Raw genomic sequence first — 23818 nt, 5'->3', positions numbered from 1 at the left:
CGATATGAGGAATACTGAAATAAAGTCATTATTCTTTTTTTCTTTTCTAAAGATACTGTTCTTGCCACAAAAGCTAACCCTTCTATTTCCTCTAGTACACTATATTTATACAAAATTCTGCACTGTTCCTTTCATAGTTCTTCAATAGTTCTCAAATTATATGAATTTCTGAGGAACAAACAACAGCAACAACAAGGTTGTTTTTCTACTCAAGAAGCTTGCAGTCTAGACATCAGGGCGGGTGGGAAAGTGGAGCAGGTGTGACAAATGTGTAGAAACAGGATGATAAAAGTTGTAAGAGGACTGCCTCAAGTGCTAGAGGGGTGGAGAGAAGAATAGTTAACTTAGATTGAGGAACACAGGGAGGAGAATAGAGAGGAGCTCCAAGAAGAGCAGACAAAAGCTAAGTTGGAATTAGCTTTAAACCAGCCTTAAACAGCAACTGTTTTCTATTTCAAGTCTTTTAACTTGCTCCTTGCCTTTGGGAGGTTACTGCCAACTTTTCAGAGTGTTATAATAATGCATATTCACTTTGTTGGCCCTTTACAAAAAACAGCCCACTGGCAGATAAAACCCAAACATACTGCTTTTCACACATACCTCATATTTCATGGTAAAAAATCCATCTCCTCCAATGCCCTCAAGTGCGAAGGCCTGTACAATTGGCCATTTCTCTACCACAAACATATCAAATATCTGCAAGTGACCTAGAAGAATCAAATACAACAACAAATATCAAATGCCATCCTGGATATCATAGTCTAAACCTGATCTAATGTGGTTAGACAGGCATCATTTCTCACAAGTTCACTAAGGTCTCATCCAGCAAAATAAATTTTTTTTTTCAGGAAAATAAATTTTAAACAGATAAAAAGGTTAGCTATCGAAACTAGAAATAAAATATAAAAGCCAAGAAAAATTTAAACCATAAACAAGTTAGCTGCATAACTCAGATTTCTCTAGTGTTTTCACATTTTCCTAAGTAATTAAGTAAAAAATAAGTAAATAGCAGTCTGTTGCAACTGACTTGCATCATTTACTGAGTATAATTATTAACAGACTCAAAGTTGGCTCCTTTCCCTCAAGAAACATAACCAACCAACTTCCTCAGAGGAAAACTTCTAAATCAAAAAATTTCCTTTCTTGTAACGGTAGCTTTACTATGCAAGGCTTTTGCCCTCATAAGTCCTACTAAACTTATTGATTTTTTTTCTGTATTCCACACATCATTTTTCTTTTTTCTTTTTTTTTTTTCCTCATACCAGGGGTTGAACTCAGGACCTTGTGCTTGCCAGGCAGGCACTGGCACCACTGAGCTAAATCCCCAGCCCTTCACACATCATTTTTGAACCTCACCATCAGCATATTTTAAAATGGCTTTCCAAAGTACTATTTTTATTATCCAGAGGTCCCACATCTACACTCTACATAAAAGTGACACAGTCCAAATGTCAACTGTGCTAAATTCCTCATCAATTTTTTTTTTTTTTTTTTTTGGTACCGGGGATCCAACTCGGGTCCTTGCACTTGTGCAGCAGACGGCAAAACCACTGAGCTAAATCCCCGGCCCTCCTCATCAATTTTTTTACCTGAACACGGGTGGTTTGCTCTTTTGCTGTGGCAACTCCACAGTTATGAACACAAGATTATATAGGAAAATCCCCACATGTTATCCTGCTTGATCCTTTGCCTCAGTGAAAATGAATCATGGGATTTCCTAATTGAATGCTTCCAATGAAAGAAGTTGGGACACCCGAATCACACACCATCCATGCAAGGTTCTTAAATGCCTTGCTGTCAGATACTCACCTTGGGAGCTGTAAGGAATGCCAATTTTACTACAGTCTCTAACCATATCCACAAAGCTCGAAATTTTAAACTCTTCTGCAGCTTCCTCATCTTCATACTAAAGAGAAAAATTGAAAGCAAAATAGGTTCTGATTAGACATTTTCTCTGCACTTCACCAGGGTTGTCCTAAATGGCACTTATAGAGGATTATACCCAAGGTACTGTTTTCATAGTCAATCTATTATATTTTCTGGTTAGAAATACCTGTCATTCCTTTATCTCTTATCATATACAAAAATCAACTCAAAATGGATCAGGAAACCTAAACACAGGAGATCAAACTTGTCTTCCCAAATTCCCCAAATTCTCAACATGGAAAGAAAGGTTCTTGACCAATATTAGACCACAAGTTCCATGAAATACTAAATCTTAAATCCCAGTTTGATATCCAGCCAACCCTTAAAAAGGACCCAAAGGGAAACAGGAACAGATATTAAGAAAACCAAAGCCAGGAATCTCATGAAGCTTGAAAAATTCTCCAAGTGCCGACCCTAGGCACCAATCCCAGAGAGACTGGGCTCAGGCTGGTAAAGACAGCAGGGCAGGAAGGCAGGTTCACAAGCCCACTTCTAAGTATTAATCTGAACCTCCTACCCCCAGTCTCCCACAGGCAAACAATTTATCTGAAAGATACCCTCCATAATGAAATGTGAAACTTTCTTCTTAAAGAACCATTTTTACGTAACCACACTCTGCAATTTGACTTCTTTAGGAGCTTCTCATTATAACCAGCTTTCCTTAAAGAAGTGCCTATTCTATCTTTTCTCCTCACCTCATTTTCAGTCATGCAGTGGAAATGTAGATTTCTCCAGTGTGCCACATACGGTAACAGATGGCAATAGTTGACAGGATTACAGTACAGATGGACACTATCTGATTTAATCAACATAATTACATCTGTAAGAAAAACAAAGTCAAAAGGCAAAATTGTCAAAGGCTTTTCCTTTAGACATTTCCTGCCCAGAAAATTAGTGAGACTATTAAGGGCTAGGGAAGTAGCTCAATGGTAGAGCACTTGTTTAGCATGTGGAAGGAACTGGATTCAATCCATCCCTAGCACTGAAAACACACACACACACACACTCACACACACACTCCCCCAAATTAAAACCACTTTAGAAACAAAGTAACAAAACTCTAAACTGAAAATTATTTAATCAGGCAATGTGCTTCCAAGTGATTGTAGGACCATTCAAGTGTTGACAGTGAGGATTTTCATGCAATGTTCCCACCACCATGACCCTCTGGTTATGGTAATGCAGGCACAAAACAGGTCAAAAGAACAAGTTTCATCTACTGAAACACAGTGCTTTGCAAAGTTCAACAGAGTAAATCTGTGGTACCAAACACAGCTGTGTACTCCATTGCCCAGATACTGTAAATACTAAATAGAAATTCCATGACCTAAAGCCACTAGGGTAGGAAAAGAGCGCATGAACTATGGCCAAAGGCTGTTCTTCCACAAATATCAGTGTCTAAAGCTCTGGGCCATTGGCTCATGTAGCTTCAGGCAACTTTGGACCTGGACACTGCATGTCAGCTTTGGGAAGGGTTATTGTATGTGGCAATGAACTCTGTACACAGGAAAGGCTGGGAGGAAGGAAGCAGAAGCAAGTGGAAATAGCTTCTGTAAATAGACCAGCAGCTTCCAGATTTAAGGAACATTGATGGGTCAAGTAAACAACACCACGGGTGCAACTAAGCCTAAGTTAACAGAAGAGCAGGAAGTTAACAGAATGGAGCAGGAATATTAAAGCAGTCTGAAAAACGGAAACACAAAATGAAAGCAGTCATACCAAGAAAAGAAAAGTAGAGGCTTTATTCCATGGGTCCTCTGAGATCAGAGCCACCAGGCCTCTTTCTAACAAGATGAAGCTAAAAGTTGCTGGAGAAGGCAGCTGGAGGTGAGAAAGATGCACAGGGGAGAGGAGCAACTGATGTAGCAGGTTTAGGGCAATTCCAGCACAGCAGTACAGTGTGACAGACCACACCATATGAAAACATATTATGCATGTGCAAGGGACTAAGCCCTATGAATACTAACCATAGCTGAGCATACAGCTGGGTGGCCTCCTGAACAAAACTGGCTCTGATGTTGGCTTTTTTTTTTGGTACCGGAGATCAAATTCGGGTCCTTACGCTGCAAGGCAGGTGACGGAACCACTGAGCTACATCCCCGGCCCTAATGTTGGCTTTTTAAGTGGCTTCGATCCATACCTCATCAGCCCAGGAGTTCCAGGGAACACAGGAGGAGCATCCTCCTCATTGTTGACTCTTAAGAAAGTGCTAACTCAAAGGGTAGCAAAGGGTCAGAAGGGGGATGCCTCTCACCTCTCAGCAATGGGCTTCCTGGCCACCAGCTCAAGAGCCCTGTCCTAAATCACTCACAGAACTCCCATTCTCAGGATCTCAATACACTCTGATGTCATCATTATAAACACAAATTTAACAAGAGTACACAGTCAGGAAAAAGAAGGAAATACAACAGACTAAGATGGATATGCAAAAGATTTTTAAAGTTAAAAAAAATAAATAAATAAACCACTCATGTTGGCCTTTCCCCCCCTTAAATGCAGAAGCATGTTTCTCATGATTTTAGCTTTCTAACTATTTGGATTTAAAGATGAATTTATTAATTTGGAAAAAATGTTCATTTACTAAGTACGCATTATGGCATGTAACAGAATAAAGACAAAAATAAGGGAAAAAAGCATATCTCTGAGAATTTAAACTATTTCCTTATTTTCAGTAGTGTAATGTCCTTAGCAACCTTGGCTGCAGTGAAATGTGTAGCTAGTACAAGCTGCCAAGATTCTTTCCAAATGACCAGATGCTGCATAGCATAAGGAAAGAACATTTTAACGAAAATCTGAAACCAAATCAGAATTGAAAAACACTTAATGGAAGGAGTAATTTCAGTTGACTTGCTGTACTTCCTAATAAAAAGGAGAGCTTTGGGGCCAGGCATTTAGCTCAGTGGTTTCGCCGCCTGCTGTGCAAGCACAAGGACCCAAGTTTGATTCCCGGTACCAAAAAAAAAAAAGGAGAGCTTTGATCAATCTATAAAGACGATATAATTTATTTATTTATTTATTTATTTATTTATTTATTTATATATTTTGTTGTTGTTGGTACCGGGGATTGAACTCGGGTCCTTGCACTTGCACAGCAGGCACCGAAACCACTGAGCTAAATCCCCAGCAAGACTATATAATTTATAAAGATAAGATAAAGACTATTAGGACTGTAAAACAAGAATTTTCACACATACTAGCTCAGGGTTTCTCAACTTTGGTACTACTGACAGTACGGATCAGGTAATTATTTGGGGGGGAGGGGTATGAGGGATCAAACTTGCCTGCCTCGCAAGCGGAACCACTGAGCTAAATCCCTGGCCCCATGGTAATTAATTCTTTGTCACTGTGGGTTGTCCCTCACCTTATGAGATGTTCAGCAGCATCCCTGGCCTCTATTCAGTAGATCCCAGTAGCACCCCATCCCATTGTGATATTAAAAAAATTACTTCAGACACTGGCAAATGTATCCCAGGGAACAACACAGGGCCAGCTGAGAACAACTATACTCAAGCAAGATCATTTCACATCAGATGTCTGCTTTCATGCTCTCCCAGCTGCTTCACAAGAGCTATTTTCCTCTTGTCCAGTTTTATTTGCCTATTCCTGTGTCTCCTGACCCATATGGCAGACAAGTCATGATGCTAAGTCTGTGATATCAGAGATAGCTCCTGGGCAACAGCCCACAGCAGCACCAACACAGGCAGAGTGTCTCAGAGCTGAGGAAGGGGGAATGTAAGCAGAAAGCTTGCATTGTAGTCATAGGCATCGCCATGAATTAAAGTCACACAGAAAACAACTCCCAAAGACAGTCAAGACAAAGAGCCTTTGTTCCACAACTCAAGATCCACACACAGCCTTCCTGGTAGGTGCAGCCTGCAGGCTCATCCTGGCATCACAACTGAAAAGTGCTTTCACTGGACATCAGCAAGAATCTGAACCTGCAGCACACAAAGGCAACGAGCAATTATGAGGAAAACCAGTGCCTCACTAAGAAGATACAAAGCCAAACACTGATGCTTACTCTCTTCCCCAAAGCTGATTTACCCAGTAAATATACTCTGAACACTACTTGTTGCTAGTCTCTCATTCAGTGGGTGACCAATAGGAGCATATTAACACATCAACCAAAAAAAATGTTATTTTTCACTATTACAAGGCAAAAATTAGCCATGCATGGGGCCACACACATTCTGGGAGGCTTAGGCAGAAAGACTGCAAGTTTGAACCCACCATGGGTAACTCAGAGATTTAGTGAGATCTTGTCTCTAAGTAAATAAATCAATGGGGGGGGGGATGTCGTTCAATGTGAAGGCCCTAGGTTTAATCTACTGAGACTCTGGACTATTTTAAGTCCGATGTTATTCTACAAGATCATGAAATAAGGATCCACAGAAATAAACCATCCGCTCTTCTATCACATAGAGTTTACCAATATACAATAGACTTACCATCCAGAATTTCTTCAGAAAATCCTGTTTTCTCAAAATCACTGGTATTCTGATTATATAAACCAAACAGAAGATAATTTGCCAGCTCTCTGCAGCCTTCATTGTACCTGCTATCAATTCCTGCAAGACAAAAGTTCTGATCAGCTGTATTGTGACATACAAATGAGCCCCAATAATTTGCCCTGATGCTCAGTTGCGTGTGGTGGTGCACACTTGTAATGCCAGCACTCAAGCCGAGGTAAGAGGATCACCACAAGTTTGAGGCCAGCCTCAACTGCATGGAAAGACGATTTCAAAAAAGCCAAAACAACAACAAAAACAAAAATCTTGATAGCCAAAGTCAGTAGCTCAGACCAATTTTGTGCTAAGGAACTCCGTAAAAAAACTATCTCAGCCATTAGTTGTCCTTCTTGGATTCTAAAATCTATATGGTTGAGAAAATCAAACAGCACAGATTATTGAGGCCATTAATTTCTGAAAGAAATTCTCAAGGATAGAAAAAAACCAAAAAAATGGTCCAAGTCTTTCCATGGCTTATTAATGATCTTAGAAAGAATACTTCCAGTTAGTCTAACAATAGGGATCTGAAACATACTCACCTTTCAAAGAGATTTTTACCAAAACATATGGGACCAAATAAAGGCAAATTCAGTGGTTTGAAAAGAATTCAAAGTCATGAAGAAGAAGACAAGTGGATACAACCACAAACACACATCATTTCGCAAATTATCAGGAGCAAGGCCCAGCACTGTTCTGGATGCTGTCTCTACAAATGGCCCTCCCAAAGCTTATACTTTAGTGAGGCTGGGTCAGAGACAAATAAAAAGGAAGTGAATTGATACAGCCTTTACCACTGCTTCTTAAAGCCTCAGGTATATATACTACCTGGTTCTGGGTGTCTGTGAAGTCCCAGATATATAGTTTTGGGCAAGAAGCAAGTAGCAAGGGCAGGAAGTGGTTGTCTATGAGAGACTAAGAGGAAAGGGCTGGGGCAGAAGGAGCTCCAGGAAAAATAAGGGCATTGTATCTCAGGGTATCTCTCTTATCCAACCTCATTAAAAAAGCAATGGCTATCAGGGGAATGAGAACTAAGGGAAGGATACTAACTCACAGTTTATCACACAATGACACTATTGACAAGAATCCAAGTTGCCCCAGCCCTGGGTCCCACTTTGTAAAAACTACTCACCTAGAATGCAAAGGATCCCGTCAGGTCGCGACTTGCTGCTCTGGTTCAGGATGCTCTGAACCTGGCGGAGTCGGCCGCAGCTGCAAAAAAGAACAGAAAACAGTTCTCTGACAGTTAGAACAGCCCCATGAGAAGAGCAGCACCCTGTGTGAGGGTCCTACAACAAGGAATAAGGAAGAAGAATGACTTTGCTAGTCCTTGTCTGGTGCTAGTATCAGAACCATAAGATGAATTGGAAAGGGGTCCCTTCTCTTCTATCTTCTGGAAAAGACAATGCAGAATTAGCTCAAACTACACTTTTTTTTTTTTTTTTTTTGAGACTGGGTTTCACTATGCAGCCTGGGCTGGCCTCCAATTTGAGACAATCCTCCTGCCCCAGTCACTTGGCTTGAACTAGTGAGTAACATCTGGATAGCCAGTGGCTCTTGGGCTCAGCAAAGGATGCGGCCAAAGGTCCTCTCCTGGTCAATCATTCCACAGCTGACGCCAAGAACTTCCAATGACTTCTCTTTGTGTGTGTGTGTGTTGGGGGGAGGTGTTACTTAGGGACTGAATCTAGGGCTTTTACATTGAGCTACACCCCCAGTCCTTTTTAAATTTTGAGACAGCATCTTGCTAACTGCCCAGGCTGGACTTAAACTTGCGATCCTCCTGTCTCAGTTTCCCAGAACGCTGGGATTATAGTTGTGCTTCTTTGCACTTGGTTCCACACCAACTTGCCCCTATTATGGTTTTCATAAGTCTCTCAAAAACAAAAACAAAAACAAAAAATGAGTTAAAAATAAAAAACTGGCCTAAGGACCTAAACAAAGTTCTAATTCATCCCCACAGCTACCCTGATAAGAGTGCTAGCAGAGGATATTTGCTCCCATTTCTGTGTAGAATTAGTGTTCCTTTAGCCTTAGGCATACCTCCTTGTTCCCACCCGAAGTGTGAGGAGGGTTACTCCCAGACTATACAATTTCTAAGTATCCCTTTCTCTCCATACCAATCCTTTCTCCTTCCTAGCAACTCCAGAAAAGTTCACCCAATTTTCTACCCAAGACTGATCCTTTGATCCTTCTACCTGATCTTCCTTTCATCTCCAGGTCCAAGATCCAGCCCTACTATTCATTCCCCCTAATACTCCTTACATTTAATCCTTTTTTTTTTTTGGTACTGAGGATTGAACTCATGTCCTTGCACTTTCGAGGCAGGTGGCAGAACCACTGAGCTAAATCTCGGGCCCCTAATCCCTAATCCTTTCTTTATAGTCAATACAGTCCTAGCCTTACCACATTATTGTTCAGATCCTCCACCAACCAACCATGCTAACCCTCTATGACTGTGATACTTCATCCCCATCTCTATTTTTCCTCCTACCTGCTTCTGAATCTGCTCCATTATACTGCCCCACACTCATCCAAATAACAATATTTCTAGCCAAAGAACAGTATTTCCTTTCCCTAAATCCCTGGATTCCTTTTCCCCACTGGACTCTTTTTGAAGTTCCCATGGCCGAACTCATTTGCTCCATGACTCAGGGTCATTATCAATGTTGTCCACTGAGACTTTCAAAATGTTCCAAATGATACCAAAACTAGACAAAAGCATTAAAATAAAGAAACCTACAAACCAAAATCCACTATGAACATAAGTATAAATTCCTTAACAATATATTATCAAATAGAGTTAAGCATACAGAAAGAATTATACACCATGATCTAGTGGCATTTATCCCAGGAATACCTAAGCCTAGTTCATTATTCATAAATCAATTCAGCATAATCCATCATCACACAACTATAAAACTCATGCAAGGGCCGGGGATGTAGCTCAGTGGCACTGCACCTGACTGGCAAGTACAAGGTCCTGAGTTTGATCCCTGGTACCAAAAAAAAAAATGTTGTAAGTTTGGGCCAGGGATTTAGCTTGGGGGTGGGGGTGGGGGCGCTGCATCTGCCTTGCAAACGCAGTCCAGAGTTTGATCCCTGGTACTGGAAAAAAAGAAAAAAGAAAAAAAAAAAATCATGGAGAAAATTCATTTGACAAAATTCAATACTTATTCACAATCAAAACACTCAGAAATCTAGGAACAGACTGCTTTCTTTAATTTTATTTATTTATTTATTTATTTACTTTGGTACCAGGGATCGAACGCGGGTCCTTGCGCTTGCGCAGCAGGCGGCAAAACCACTGAGCTAAATCCCCAGCCCTTTAATTTTATTTTTTAAAAATCTAAAAACATCTTCCAAGCAAAAGTTGGAATTATATGTAATAGTGAAAGACAATGTTTTTCTTCTAAGATTAGGAACAAAGAAGTACATCTGCTCTCATCACTCCTATAATTTAACATAATACCAGAAGTTTTACCCAACTGAATGTGATGAGAAGGAAATGAAATACATATAGACTGGAAAGAAAGAAAGAAAACTGTTCCTATTTATGGATGCGGCCTAATTGTAAATAACAGTCTATGTGGGGAATCTCAAGGAATCTAAAAGAAAATTGTAGGGCTGGGGATATAACTTAGTGGTAGAGCATTTGTCTAGCATGTGTGAGTGAGGCCTTGGGTTCAATCCCTAGCACCATTTAAGAAAAAAATCATACCGGAAACCAAAATTAAAAATATAATGCCATTTATAATCTCTTTAGCCGGGTGTGGTGGTGCACACCTATAATTCCAATATTCAGGAGGCTGAGGCAAGAAGACTGCTATGAGTTCAAGGCTAGCCTGAACTACATAAGAGTCTATCTCAAAAAAAATTTGAAAAACCCAACTCTCCAAACATGAAATACAAACTTAATAAACTAATAAAACATGCATGGAATGTACATGCTAAAAATTATAAAAACTGATGAAAGACATTAAAGATGGAGACATACCATGTTTATGGACAGAAGGCCCAACATAGTACAAATATCAATACCCTGATAAAAAAGTTTAACACAATTTATTTCAAAATCCAAATGTTTTTGTAGATGTAGAGAAGATTATTCTAAAATTTATATGGAAAAGCAAAGGAAAGGAACTAAAATACTTAAGTTTTTTTTGTTTTGTTTTTTTTAGAAAAAATGAATCATCCCACCTAAGAGAAAGTAATGAAGAATGAATAGTGTTGGCTGAAAGACACATAGATCAATGGAGCAGAACAGAGTAGCTGGGGCGCTCCAGTGCCCCAAGCGGTTAGCTGGAAGTACTTATATAGAAATGTAGCCAGAAATAGACCCACACAAATAGACCTAAATAATTTTTAACAGACATGCAAAAGCAATTCAAATGGAGGAAGGATGTTTTCAATTATGGTGCTAGAGCAAATGGATATCATAGGCAAAAACATGAACCCAGCCTTATATAAAAAATTAACTCAAAACAGATCATAAATTTAAATCTAAAAATGTAAAACTATACGACTTTTAGAAGAATATAGGAGAAAGTATTTGGGATGTTTGGTGAAAAGTTCTTAAGACTTGACACCAAAAAGTATGATCTATTTTTTAAAAATGATAATTGAAACATCATCTTTATTTATTTATTTATTTTTGGTAGTACTCGTGAATGAACCTAGAGAGAACTGAGCTACATCTTCAGCTTGCGTCATTTATTTATTTAGAGACAAAGTCTCATTAAGTTGCCCAGTCTGGTCCTGAACTTGCAATCCTCATGCTTCAGCCTAAGGACAGCTAAGATTACAAGCATGTGCCACCAGGCCCACTAAATTCACCAAAATTTTAAACTTTTGCTTTATAAAAGACTTTGTTTTTATTTATTCATTTTTATTAGTACATGGTTGTGATACATAATGAATACACTCATCATGGGGAGCTGGTACACAGAAGGTAAAATGGTACAGCTACTATGGAAATAGTATATTTGATATACATATGATATAGTATACGATATATATATGATATAGTAATTCTACTTCTGAGTATAAACCTTTAAGTTTTGAAAGCAGGGGCTCAAAGTGCTACTTGTGTACCCATGTTCATAGCAGTACTATTCACTATAGCAAAAAGGGAAAAAAACCCAAGATGTTCTACAAAATGTAGAACATACACAGAGAGAATATTACTCATTCCTAAAAAGGAAAGCAATTCTGACACATGCTACAATATGGATGAACCTTGAGACACTATACTAAGTGAAGTAAGCCAGCCACAGAAGGGCAAATTCTGTATGATTCCACTTTTATGAGGTACTGTACCTAGAATTGTGAACATTATGAAGAGAGAAAGCAGAATGGTGGTTGTCAAGGGTTAGAGGAAAGAGAGAGTGGGGAGTTACTGCTTAGTAAATACAGAATTTCTGTTTTACAAGATGAAAAGAGATAAGTGCATGAATGGTGGTGATTTAGCCTAACAATGTGAATGTACTGAGTGGCACTAAACTGTACATTTAACACGGCAAATTTTATGTGAACTTGAAAACAATTTTTAAAAATTTAGAACTAAGAAAATGTGTGTGTGTGTGTGTGTGTGTGTGTGTGTGTGTGTGTGTGTGTTAAGGCCTTGCTATGTACTTCTGGCTGGCCTTAAACTCACAGCACTTCTCCTGCCTCAGCCTCCCAAGTGCTGGGATTACATGCATGCGCCACCAGACAAGGCAAAGTCAGTATTATATGAAACAAAATCAGCAGAAAGGGAAACCTTCATTTAATTTTTTAAAATTGTAAACAGGAAAATATCTGAGACATCTGGGAAAAATGAATATGGAGTGGGGAGTTGATGCTATTGGGGATCTGCTATAATTTTCTTAGGTGAGATAATGTTGTCATGCTTATGTAGTAAAATGTACATTTTCTTAGCAGATGCACAAGGAAGTACATAGGAGTGAAGTATCGTGAGGTCTGCAATTTACTTCAAAAAGGGTAAACATAAAAGAAGAATGAACAAAGAAAAAACATAAAACACATACAGCAACATGTTAAAAATGGCTGAATCTACACCATGGGTTTAATGAGTATTCTCTGAACTATTTATTTTTTCACCATTTCTGTATGGCTTGAATTATGTTCATAACAAAAACTGGGAGCGAGGAAGGAGTCATGTGGGGTAACTTAAGGTTGTAGAAGCACCAGGACAGAAACAGTAAGATAATCAAGAATATTAAAGTCAGAGAATTCCTTTTCCTGGGAAATGATCACCTGTCCCTTTCTACTTTTTCATGTTTAGTAGACTGATCTTGCCCTCATTTTCTGCACTAGAAAGATTTCATCACATTGGTCCTTTGGCCATTTCCCAAACCATCTAGACAATGTGCTTACTAACGCCAACGTTACCAAGAGCTCTTTGGTTTTCAAACTTACAAGCAGCCAGTAACAAAAGCATGAATAGGTCATGTGACCAGGAAACAAACAGCTCCCTCACTACTGCTACAGAAAGCCAAGGCACTGGAAACAGAGTTTCTTTTCCACAAGTACAGTATCTTGGCCAAATAAAATACAGACACATAAAATGGGGAAAAACCTTCCTCTTTCCAGGGTAATACATTATCCTAATTAGTGTTTCTTGTCAAATGAATAAAATTACATTCAGCTTTTTTTCTTTATACATCTTCTTGCTTCCTAAATTTAATTTAGAACACAGCCTATTATTTGTCATCGAGCCATGAAACATGTCACTTATTTAACTATTTATCTTTTAAGTAAAAAATGTTTATAAAAACCTTGTAGCTTGTAACACTACAAATTTCCACCTCTACAAGACATGTAGACTTTGTGTAACTTAATAATACAGTTAACATCAAATACGCTACTTTCATACTATAATTTCTGATTTTCCTCAAGTTAAAACTCCAAATTTGGACATGATGGATGATAAAATGAAGAAACCAAGACTTACACAGATCTTATCGAAGATCACAAGGCTAAGTAAAGATTAATAGCACCAGAACCAGAGAGACTAGGTACCCTGTCTCTGAACTTTTTCTTTTTGCTATACCTCATTAATTTCCTGACAATAAAATTAGCTATAGGTACACTATTTCTGAATTCTAAACAATCATCTCTGTTCTTTCCATCTTCCATTTTATAAAAGTACATAAAAGTACTATAAACAAAATAAACATCAACATTTCATGTGTGGGTTTAAAAAATATTTTAGTTCTTTATTCCTCTGGAATGTTTTACTTTTGTGAAATAAGATTCTAACTGTATTTTGTTACACAAAATACAAATGATTGTTCCAACACCATCCTTTTAATCCTCTGACATAAAATGGCAGAGTATATTGTATAGTATGAGTATGTTGTTTAGTATGTTGTATGTATAACTGGATCTAATTTTTGAATCTCCATTTAATCTATTTATCTATTCTCCCAGAAATATTATATTAAAAAATAATCAGAGCTTTAAGGTGTGCTAGCACTTGAACTTTCTAGTATAAAAGATTATCTTTAGAGCTGATAAGGCAACTCCTACCATTATTTCAAAGATTTATTGTTTTTACTCTTTAGGTTGAAGTATAAAATCAGCTTGTCAAATTGTAAAAATTTCTGCTGAGAATTTGTTTTACAATCACATTGAATCTGGAACATGTCTCTCTTTTCCTTCCTCTCTTGTTTAACACTTTCATACCAACTTTTTTTTTTTATCTTTGAGTCATTTATTTCATAACCATACAGTAGCTGCTATCGATTTCTTTCACAGAAATCAGCTATCCCAAATATCATACCAACTTTTATATTTTTATTTATAAAAAAGATCTTACACACACTCAAAAGATCCTACACATTCTTATTAGGTTGACTTAGGTATTTTTATCATTTTTTGTTTCCATTTTGAATGTAATCTTGAGTCCATTACATTTTTCAAAGTTTACATCTGGTAAACTATAATTTTAACATTAATATATCTGTCTATTGCCTTAAGTTTTCTTCTACCTTTATCCCAAATCATTAATTCAAGATTTTACTGAGTACTTACTGTGTGTTTGGCACTGGAGAGCACTGGAGATTTAGCAATGAAAGAAAAAACAAAAACCCCCGGGACAGAAATATCAGAACTTACATTTTAATGGGGAAAGGAAAAGGAGGAGAGATAAAATAATAAGTAAAATAAGTCTGTTGCATAGCGGTAAATAGGAATTTGTGAGTCCCAGGAGGAAAGTGGATTAATTTTAAATAGAAAAATCAGGAAAGATTTTTTTGAGAGTGACTTCACATAAAGACCTTACTAAAGTGAGATCTCAGTTACACAGCAAGAGCAAAGGACCTGAAAGGAGTGTCCCTGAGACACTCCTATGTGAGTGAAAGAGAATGGGGAAGAGAACAGCAAGAAATTAAGTTAAAAAAAAAAAGTATAATGGGGTAGCAGGGTGGCTAAGGTCTTAAACTGACAATTTGAGCTTTCTACTTGGAGTGATTTGAAAAGAGTGATGGTACATGAAATAACTTACATTTTAGTAAGATCACTCCATTTTGCTGTGTTAAAAGCAGACTGAGTAGGTAAGAGTTGAACCTGGGAGCTGGGACTTTATCATATTAGCTGGTTTAAATCAGGAATGTGCGTTAAATCTTAAGCAGACGTTTTGGGGTACATCTGCTAATATTAATTTTGTTAATAGATTTCCTAATAGTAAACAGTTCTTGCATTTCTGGGACAAATCCTACATGTGTATGAACTAGTATCATTGCTTTCTTATATTTATAGGCTTAATATGCTACTATTAACAATTTTTACATTTGTAGTTTTCCTTTCCTAATCAAGCACTAGGTTTATGCCTGCCTCAGAGAATGGGAAGCCTTCTGAGGTACACACTCCACTCAGCATGCTTCCCAGCTCTATCCTCCTGGTAACATACTCTGTGCTATTGCTGGCCATCATGATTTACCCAGGGGCAAACCAGGTCATCTGAAGTCCTTCCCAGGGACATCTGTTTTAGAACTAAATGAGAATAGCCTCTAGGGTCATGATATAGGAAAAATGTAGTTTGGAGCTACAAAAACCATCTTCCCTGACTTGAGGAAAGTAACTTCACAGGAAAAAATGCAGCCAGGCAGTGAGATGCAGAAATGAAAGGCAGTACAGAGGCAACCATGTCAATAATAGTCTTGGTTCCAGGCTGGGGATTTAGTTCAGTGGTTCCGGCGCTTGCCAAGGTCCCGAGTTTGATCCCCGTACCCCCCCCCCAAAAAAAGACATGCCGAGTCTTGGTTCCAATGCTGAGGCCCGGGTTTCTTGTAGTTCTTCCTAACTCCCCACTGTCCTTCCACTACATTCTCTTTTTCACTTATATCCTTTGAGTGTTTGTCATCTGCAACACAAAGCTTCTTTCTTTCTTTTTTTATGTTGTTGTTTTGAGATAGAATCTCACTATGCTGCCCTTTTTTTTTTTGTTACCAGGGATCAAACTCCAGTCGCTTGCACAGCAGGCAACAAAACCACTGAGCTAAATCCCCGGACCAAAGCACTCTTCTTAATACAAAATCAATCTCAGGAAATGTTTAGGATTGAAGCATACTGATGTCTACAACTTACTTTCAAAACCATTAAAAAAAATGGGTAGAAAGAAGAATGTACATATACATATATAAGACAAATATATTAAGTATAGACTCTAGCTGTAACTATGAATATATGAATGTTCACTGAACAATCCTTTCAGCTTTCAACAGAAGGAGTAACAAGACCCACATCAGCATTAATCTGGACTTCAGGTACAGATTAAAATGAGCTCATAGTAGAATTACTACAGGTTTAAGAAACTTAACCTGGCATTAAAGCGGAGAGTGACAATTATTTATTCCCCTTGCTAACTAGAGACTTGAAGAAAAGGCAAAGAGGCAGGACATCTGGCAAGGCAATAACTGCATTTCCCACTGATGTCTTTGCTATGGCCAACAACTTTTCAATGGAAAAAGCAAAGTCAATGTTGCTGCTATCATGGCATAATCAACCACCAATCATAAAGTGACTCAAGCTGGAAGGACAAATGCACACACATATGATATTACTGAAAATGTGCCGGCATCATTTAACTACTTGATGACTTGCATTTTCTCCTAACATGTTTGTGAAGCTCATCAGAGCCATTAGTAATCAAGGCAAAGTAACTCTTATTCCACATAACTCCTTGTGGTAAAACAAACAGTTGCCTAATCTGTATCCATTTCCTTCTTTCTTACTAAGAGTACACAAGCTGAATTCCTTTGCTTTTAGAGCTAAGCAATGAGACAACATATGATAAGTCATTAGGGAGACACCCCTAAGAAAGCTCTTTAAAGGAAAGTGACTGCTGGGCATGGTGGGGCACACCTGTGATCTCAGCAATTGGGAGGCTGAGGCAGGAGAATCACTTGTGAGTTTAAGACCAGCCTGAATGACATGGCGAGACCCTGCCTCAAAAAACAAAAAACAACAACAAAAAGAAAAAGAAAACTGACTCAACTAAAAGGAATATTCCTTTCCCCTTCTTACCTGACAGACATGATGGCTGGAGTTCCTACAGCCATTTTAGGACCATGAAACTATGGTAAAGATAGCAGCCAACTACTAAAAATAGCAAAATACAAACACAGAAGAGGCCTGGTTCCTTGATGCCTTTATATTGGGACTGGCCTACGCTCCTCTGGATAGGTCTTTTGCAAGAGAATAAATTTGATAGTTATTTTCACCAAGCTTCTGTTACCAGCTGTTAACCATAGTTCCTGATAGGTTGCTGGTTAGACTTCATGTCCAATTGCAATTCATGTTGATACAATTTCATTAACTGGTGTATATAAGACACTCTACAAACTAAATTCAAGAACTCTAGCCATGTGCAGTGTTGCATCCATCTGATCTCAGCATTCTAGGAGGCTGAGGCAGAAGGATAGCAAATTCATGCCCATCGGGCATGGAGACACAGCAAGACCCTGTCTCAAAATAAAAAAAATTTTAAAAGGTTGGGGATGTAGCTGTTTGAAGGCCCTGGGTTCAATCCCCAATACTGTTAAATAAATAAATACATACATACATAATAAAGAACTTCAGAAAATGCTAACCACGACAAATGGAAAATGTTTTCTAGAAGTCTAAGTATTACATTCCATTGTAAACATCTTTTTTCCATTTTCCTCCTTTTCTCCAGAATTCTATGAGCATTTCCTCACACAATCTGCTCTCTGTAAAGTCAGTTTCACAAGTCTTCATTCAGAAACCATTCAGTTACTTTCCTTCACTTTTCAGCTATTAAAAGCATGCCAGATCTAAATGAAATGTGAAACCCTGGACTGGATCCTGGAATAGAAAAAGGACATGTGGGAAAATTGAGGAAATTCAAATAAAGTCTAGAGCACTAAACCCCAAGTAAATAAAAGTTTACTGAGTAAATTATTATACCAGCATACTTTATTATACCAGCATTCTTACATATAACCAAGGTTGTATGTAAGATGTTAACATTAGAGGAAGCCACACGAAAGGCATAGAGGAACACTCTGTACCATATTTGCAAATCATATACAAATCTGAAATTACTTCAAAACAAAAAGTTAAAAAGCATCCCAAATGAGTGAATTTCAAACTAGGGCTCAAAATTACAGATACCAGTTTTAAGTACCCAAATTGCAAAACCTGCTTTTCCTGTTCTCTCTTTTAAGTATCAAGGCAAAAATAATAATTTAAACTGTATAATCTACAAGGTAAGACATCTCTCATCATTTAGTCTCCCTTCTCTAAATATTAAAACATTAGATAGAGAGCAGCCCCAGAGCTAGGAAATACTGTCAAGGTACTGTCCAGTATTAATAACAGGATATTCACAAAATAGAGTCCACAGTATACTATCATCCCAGATACAGTAAAAAGGCAGAAAGCTAAGCCTTTACCTCTGGGACAGAAACAAGCCATAAAAGGTTAACCAAGCATGTCTTTTTTTTTCTATAGGAACCACACCAAACCTACCTGGCCAGCATCTAAGCAAGTATATTACAGGCTAAACTGTCACATTTTTCAGACATTCAAGGGCAGAATCTTGCTTAGCATTTTGGGTTTTCTTTTTTCTTTCTGTGGGTGGTGTGCGTGGTGTGTGTGTGTGTGTGTGTGTGTGTGTGTGTGTGTGTATGTGTGCATGCACCTATGTGTGTTCCTGCAGACTGGGTCCAGGATTGAGCTATATCACCAGTTACATTTGTATGCATGTATGTGCATACTTACATGCATGTGGGTTTTGGCATGGGTGGGAGTACTGACATGCACATGCATTTTGACGCACACATATGTTTGACATATGTTATTGACTCATGTGTTCATTTAGACATGTGTGCATCGACATGTATTTTTGATGTGTGTTTTTATTGATGGGTTTTGACATACTTGTGTGTACTGAGTGTATGTGCATTTTGATGTTCACATGTGTTTTGACATGTGTGTTTTCACATGCAAGTGTGCTTTCACATGCACGTGCATATTGACATGCACGTGCATATTTGTATTTGCATTTGTATTTACATGCATGTGTGCATTTGTATGTATTTGTGTGTTCTATTCATCTATCTGTTTGAGACATAAAATAAATGTCTCTTTCAGTAGAGCATCACTATCATGAACCACTTTCTCACCACCTAGCTCACAATGTCATTCTCCAAACTCCCATGAAATTTAACATAACCCACAGATTCACCTGTAATTATTTTCTATTCATTCAATAAATAATGAAAGAAATGTTTTATAAATAACTAATAATAGTTCAGATTTAGTGAGTACTGATTATGTGCCTGACACTGATCTAAATACTAGGGGAAACAAAGTAGAAAATGGCAATTTAAAATGGCCCAATTCCTTCGGTAATTTCCAGGAGTAATAAAAAAAGTTCTTCCTTATGAGTTCCTTAATAAGGAAGAAATTCCACCTATACATGATATAGAAGAGTCCCAGCTCAGGAACCCCTTAATTAGACTGTCAAAGCACATCCTCCAGTAGCTTCTTCATAAAATGTATATGGGATGTCAAATTTTGAGACCCCGCATATGTTCAATGTAGTTATCGTTTCCTCACATCTATCTGAGAATTTGGCTGGATTCAGAATCCTGTGTGGAAACCCATTTTCCTTTGGGAGGCATTGTTTGCTTCATTACCTTCTAGCTTCCAATCCTGATAGAATTTTATTTTTTTTTCATTACTGGGCTTCCTGCACACAAGGCAAGTGCTCTACCACTGACCTATACCCCCAGCCCTGGTGTGTATATTATGCCATATTCTTGACGAGTTCTTTACATCTGGAAATTCATGCCCTTTGGTTCTCAGGGTTTTTTGTTTTGTTTTGTTTGGATGATTTCTTCATGCTACCAAACCATGACCCCTGCTATCCCTCCTTGTTACAGACATCTACAGATCCCTAAGTCACTCAAGCCTCCTCATTCCCTAAAGATTTTAGCTTCTGGATAATGGTCTCTATTATTACCACTCTTACCTTAATTCACACTAGTCTCAGTATGTACCACTATGTTCACCTTTTAGTTCCTTAACTTCTCTTCTCCAACAGCATTGCCCTCTATCCTTCTGCCACTCCCTCCCACGTGACATACATTGAAGCTGTTCAACACAACTGTATGGCAAACAGACAACATGCTAACTCGGTCTCACTTTACATCTATAACCACAAACACCAAATGGGCACTTGTGTACCCAACAATCTTAACGCATTTCCTCCCTCAACTCATTCTTCCTCATTCTCTTGGATGAACTTTACATCTTCTTTCTTCTCAAATTTGAAACACCTCTCCACTCTTCAATTTTAGCTGAAGACCATCTTTTTTGTTTACCTGAGAACACAGAAGTAACTGACAATGAATTTCACTTTCTTCCACCACCAAGTTATCAACATATCAGCATCTGGGTCCACAAATGAACTGTCTGCCTTGCACTTACCTAGCTTGATGCCAACATCTTCATTTATGTACTAGATTCCATTCCCTCTTACCTACTCAAGGACTTAACCTTGCAAACATCCCTTCTTTCTCTTTAATCATCAACTCCCTTTCCTTATGCATCATTCTCAGCAATTTATAGACAAGCTATGATGTCAGCCCAAAAAGAACTCTATTAATATCTCATGACTTTCCACCCACAGCCTCATTCTGCTTTCCTTAAAACAATCCTTGAAGGAGCATCACTATGACTATTTATATTAACTATTCAATTCTTCTCTCATTTTCTCTTGAACCTACCTCATCAAAACTGTCACTGTCTGGGCCAGGGATTTAGCTCAGTGGTTCTGCCACCTGCCTTATAAGTGCAAGGTCCTGAGTTCGATCCCCAGTACAAAAAAACAAAAACAAAAATAAAAAACCTGTCACTGTCAAGGTCACCAATGACCTCTATCAATAACTAGATTATCAAGCCTACTAGTTCATTCTTAGTTCTCAACTGGGGAGTCTTAAGCATATTCATGGCAGTCATATAGTCCCAATCTCTCTACTGAACTTACCTCATGTTGATATCTATTAGGTAACTCAAAATGAATGTGGCCAAAATTGAACTCTACACTCTCCCCAAATATGTTCTTCTACCAGCATTCCCAATATCAGTGAATAGCAACTTTCTTCTTCTAACACTGGGGCCAAATCCAACTAGGTCTTCTTGCATTATTGTTCCTTCAGTCCTATTTCTTCCTCAGTACTTTTTCTTGCTGTTCAGTATGACGTTTACTGTATCTCTCTTTTTCCACTTACAAAAGAGCTCTCTGAAGGCAGGGGATGACCTTATTTATCTGAATCCATAGCACCTAACATAGTGTATGTTGGATTATTTGTTTTAAAAGGTAGTGAGACTTAAAGTACCAAGTACTGTTAAAGTACCAAGCAGAAACAGATCCCTCTGCAGAAAAAGATTTTGAAGTGAGAAAGAATATTTGAGCCAGATTTCCATTTTTTTCTCGGTATTAATTCAGATAGGCTAGGTTATATTTTGGCAATAATTCCAAAATCCCAGGGGCATTTCACTTTTTGTTCCATCTTTTGTTCTGGGTCAGAGAATAATGGAGCAGCTACCATTTGAAGCAGCAATAGCAATCACGACAGAAGGAAAGAGAGAAAACTTATACATCAGAAGGTTTTTTTTTTTTTTTGAAATAAGGTCTTGCTATGTAATTCAGGCTGGCCTTGAACTCAAAGTGATCCTTCTGCCTCAGTCACCCGAGTGCTGGGACTACAGGTGTGGGCCACCATGCTCAGCTTACACCAGAAGCTTTTACCACAAAGGACTATATATTATTCCTCTAGACACTTCATTGACCATAGGCCATACCCAACTTCAACAAGACAAGCAAGTACAATTCTACTATGTGCTCAGGAGACAGAAACCAAAAATATCTGATAGACAGCACTGATGACTATCATATCCTTAAAAGAAGCCTCCAATTCTGAGCAATAATATTTTAACTCCTGATCACCATTCTCCATCTGTGAAAATGAACTCCCTTGCTAGAAGAGAACCACCTCTTGCAAAGTCTATGTAGGGGTCTTTAGGAATGTAACTTCACCAGTTAGGCCTGCTTCTTTCATCACTCAGGAGTCAAAGATCAGCAAAGAGGCCAAATACAGGTGACAGGAAAGGGCTAAGCTCAAACCTACCTAGGAACGTTTAATGTCAAAAGTGATGGAAAAGTGGAAAAGCTTCAACAGCAGAAAAAGCATGTTCAATTACACAGAGGTAGGAAAGGAGGGTAAAGGCACAAAAGAGCCAGGCCTTGGTGTTACTACTTGCACTACTCCTTGTCTGAAATCTAACAGGTTTCATTCAAACCACCTCATGAAAGATTCAGAGTTTAGGCATGACTAATGAAGTCAGCCAACAGACTTCTTTTCAACATAAAAACACTCTATACAAAGTTCAAATACTTTCAAACAGTGAAAATGTCTGGCAGAAATACTGAGATGGACTGAAGATGGTTGCCACAACAGCTAATGGCTTGAAACTAAACCCCAGAAGGAACTGCACTGAAGGGCAGAGAAGTTCACACGATGTCAAATTAGAAGAAAACCAGGACTTTTTTTTTTTTTGTACCAGGGATAGAACTTGGGACCTTGCGCTTTTGAGGCAGGCGGCAGAACCTCTGAGCTAAATCACCGGTGAAAATTAAGACCCTTAAATGTAGTGTTTCATTACTATCTATCCCGACCTCTTGCGTCCTTTATTCACTTAACAACATGTCTTAGTAGCTGGAGGCTGGTGTGTGGTGGGAAGGAATGCAGGAAAATAAAACGGTCAGAATTTTAAGAATTAAGAGCCAGGGATTTAGCTCAGTGGCACCGCAACTGCCTCGAAAGCACAAGGTCCTAAGCTCGATCCCCGGTGGTGGTGGTGGTGGGGGGGTAGATTTCTAAAAGTTAGTTTCTGATTTTCATGCCTTCGGGTATACTTAAGACCTTCCACACACACACAGATTAGCATGTAGAATACCTTAAGTACCATTACAATGTAGGAAAAGCCATTTAATATAAGTTGACAACCTCTTTTCAAAGGAACAATAACATATATATATGGTACCGGGGATGGGACTCGGGACCTTGAGCTTGCTTGCGAGGCAGGCGGCGTGAACACCATATTTACTTTGCTAAGTAGCTAGAATAAAGAAAAAGCAAACAAATATGAAATCCCTCTTTTTGTTTAATGACAGTTTAGCGTACCAAAGCTCATTGCTCGCTCACTCGCTCTCCCCCCCGCCAAGGTCTCCGCTGCAATCCCTCCATCATTCCAACGTCCACACTTCGCTAGCGTATGCCCCATACCAGCTCCGTCACAAACAATAACCAGACTACTGTATCAGACTACTGTATCAAGGTCAGCCCCAAAGACACAGGGAGCAGAAATCGGAATGGATCTTCCAATATCGAAAGTAGGCGTGGTGCTCTTCGCAATAGCAGATCCTCCGCATACCGAGCCAACTGCGGGCTCTGTGTTTAGGCTCAGGGGCCTGGCATTTCGGGGGTTAAGGACTTCTTTTCCCTATCCATCCAGCTAGTTTTCTCTCCTGAGCCCCAAATGACTTCCAATTTCCCCCAAGCCAACCTCCCACCGTGGAGTGAGAGGGTGTCGTGATGCAGGTTGGGGGAAGGGGAGGTGAGGAACGCGCAATAGGGAAGATGCTGTCAGCATGTACGCAGGGGGCAGGGGTAATCCTTAGGGCAGCTGCTGTCAAAGGCAAAGGCTTTAGACCCTACAATAGCAGGGCTTTTAGGTACGCCGCTTCTGAGGGACACCATTCGAGGTTCTTTACACAGGGGACCTATTGTGTGAGGGAAGTGTCTTTTGAGGTAGCCGTTTCGGTGTGTGGCAGGGGGGACATTCCATGG

At 38.8% G+C, this 23818-nt stretch overlaps 1 protein-coding gene across 3 annotated transcripts in view; it reads right to left on the bottom strand.

Annotated features, from left to right (window-relative positions):
- The window catches only part of Dnaaf9 (dynein axonemal assembly factor 9), a 134988-nt gene that overhangs the window by 110210 nt on the left and 960 nt on the right, over positions 1–23818 (bottom strand). For all 3 annotated transcript variants that reach the window (XM_087188716.1, XM_013070696.3, XM_004840711.4), the window contains exons 2-6: positions 7564–7643; positions 6375–6494; positions 2622–2746; positions 1810–1906; positions 601–707 (exon numbers count right to left, since the gene is read on the bottom strand). In XM_087188716.1, coding sequence (XP_087044842.1) covers positions 601–707; positions 1810–1906; positions 2622–2746; positions 6375–6494; positions 7564–7643 — 529 coding nt within the window. The remainder of the gene's footprint in view (positions 1–600; positions 708–1809; positions 1907–2621; positions 2747–6374; positions 6495–7563; positions 7644–23818) is intronic.

This window comes from Heterocephalus glaber, unplaced genomic scaffold (assembly GCF_053883595.1).
Source record: "Heterocephalus glaber isolate CG9 unplaced genomic scaffold, H.glaber_assembly_v1.0 deba00001532, whole genome shotgun sequence".
Taxonomy (NCBI): Eukaryota; Metazoa; Chordata; class Mammalia; order Rodentia; family Bathyergidae; genus Heterocephalus; species Heterocephalus glaber.
This window is presented reverse-complemented; position numbering and strand designations above follow the sequence as displayed.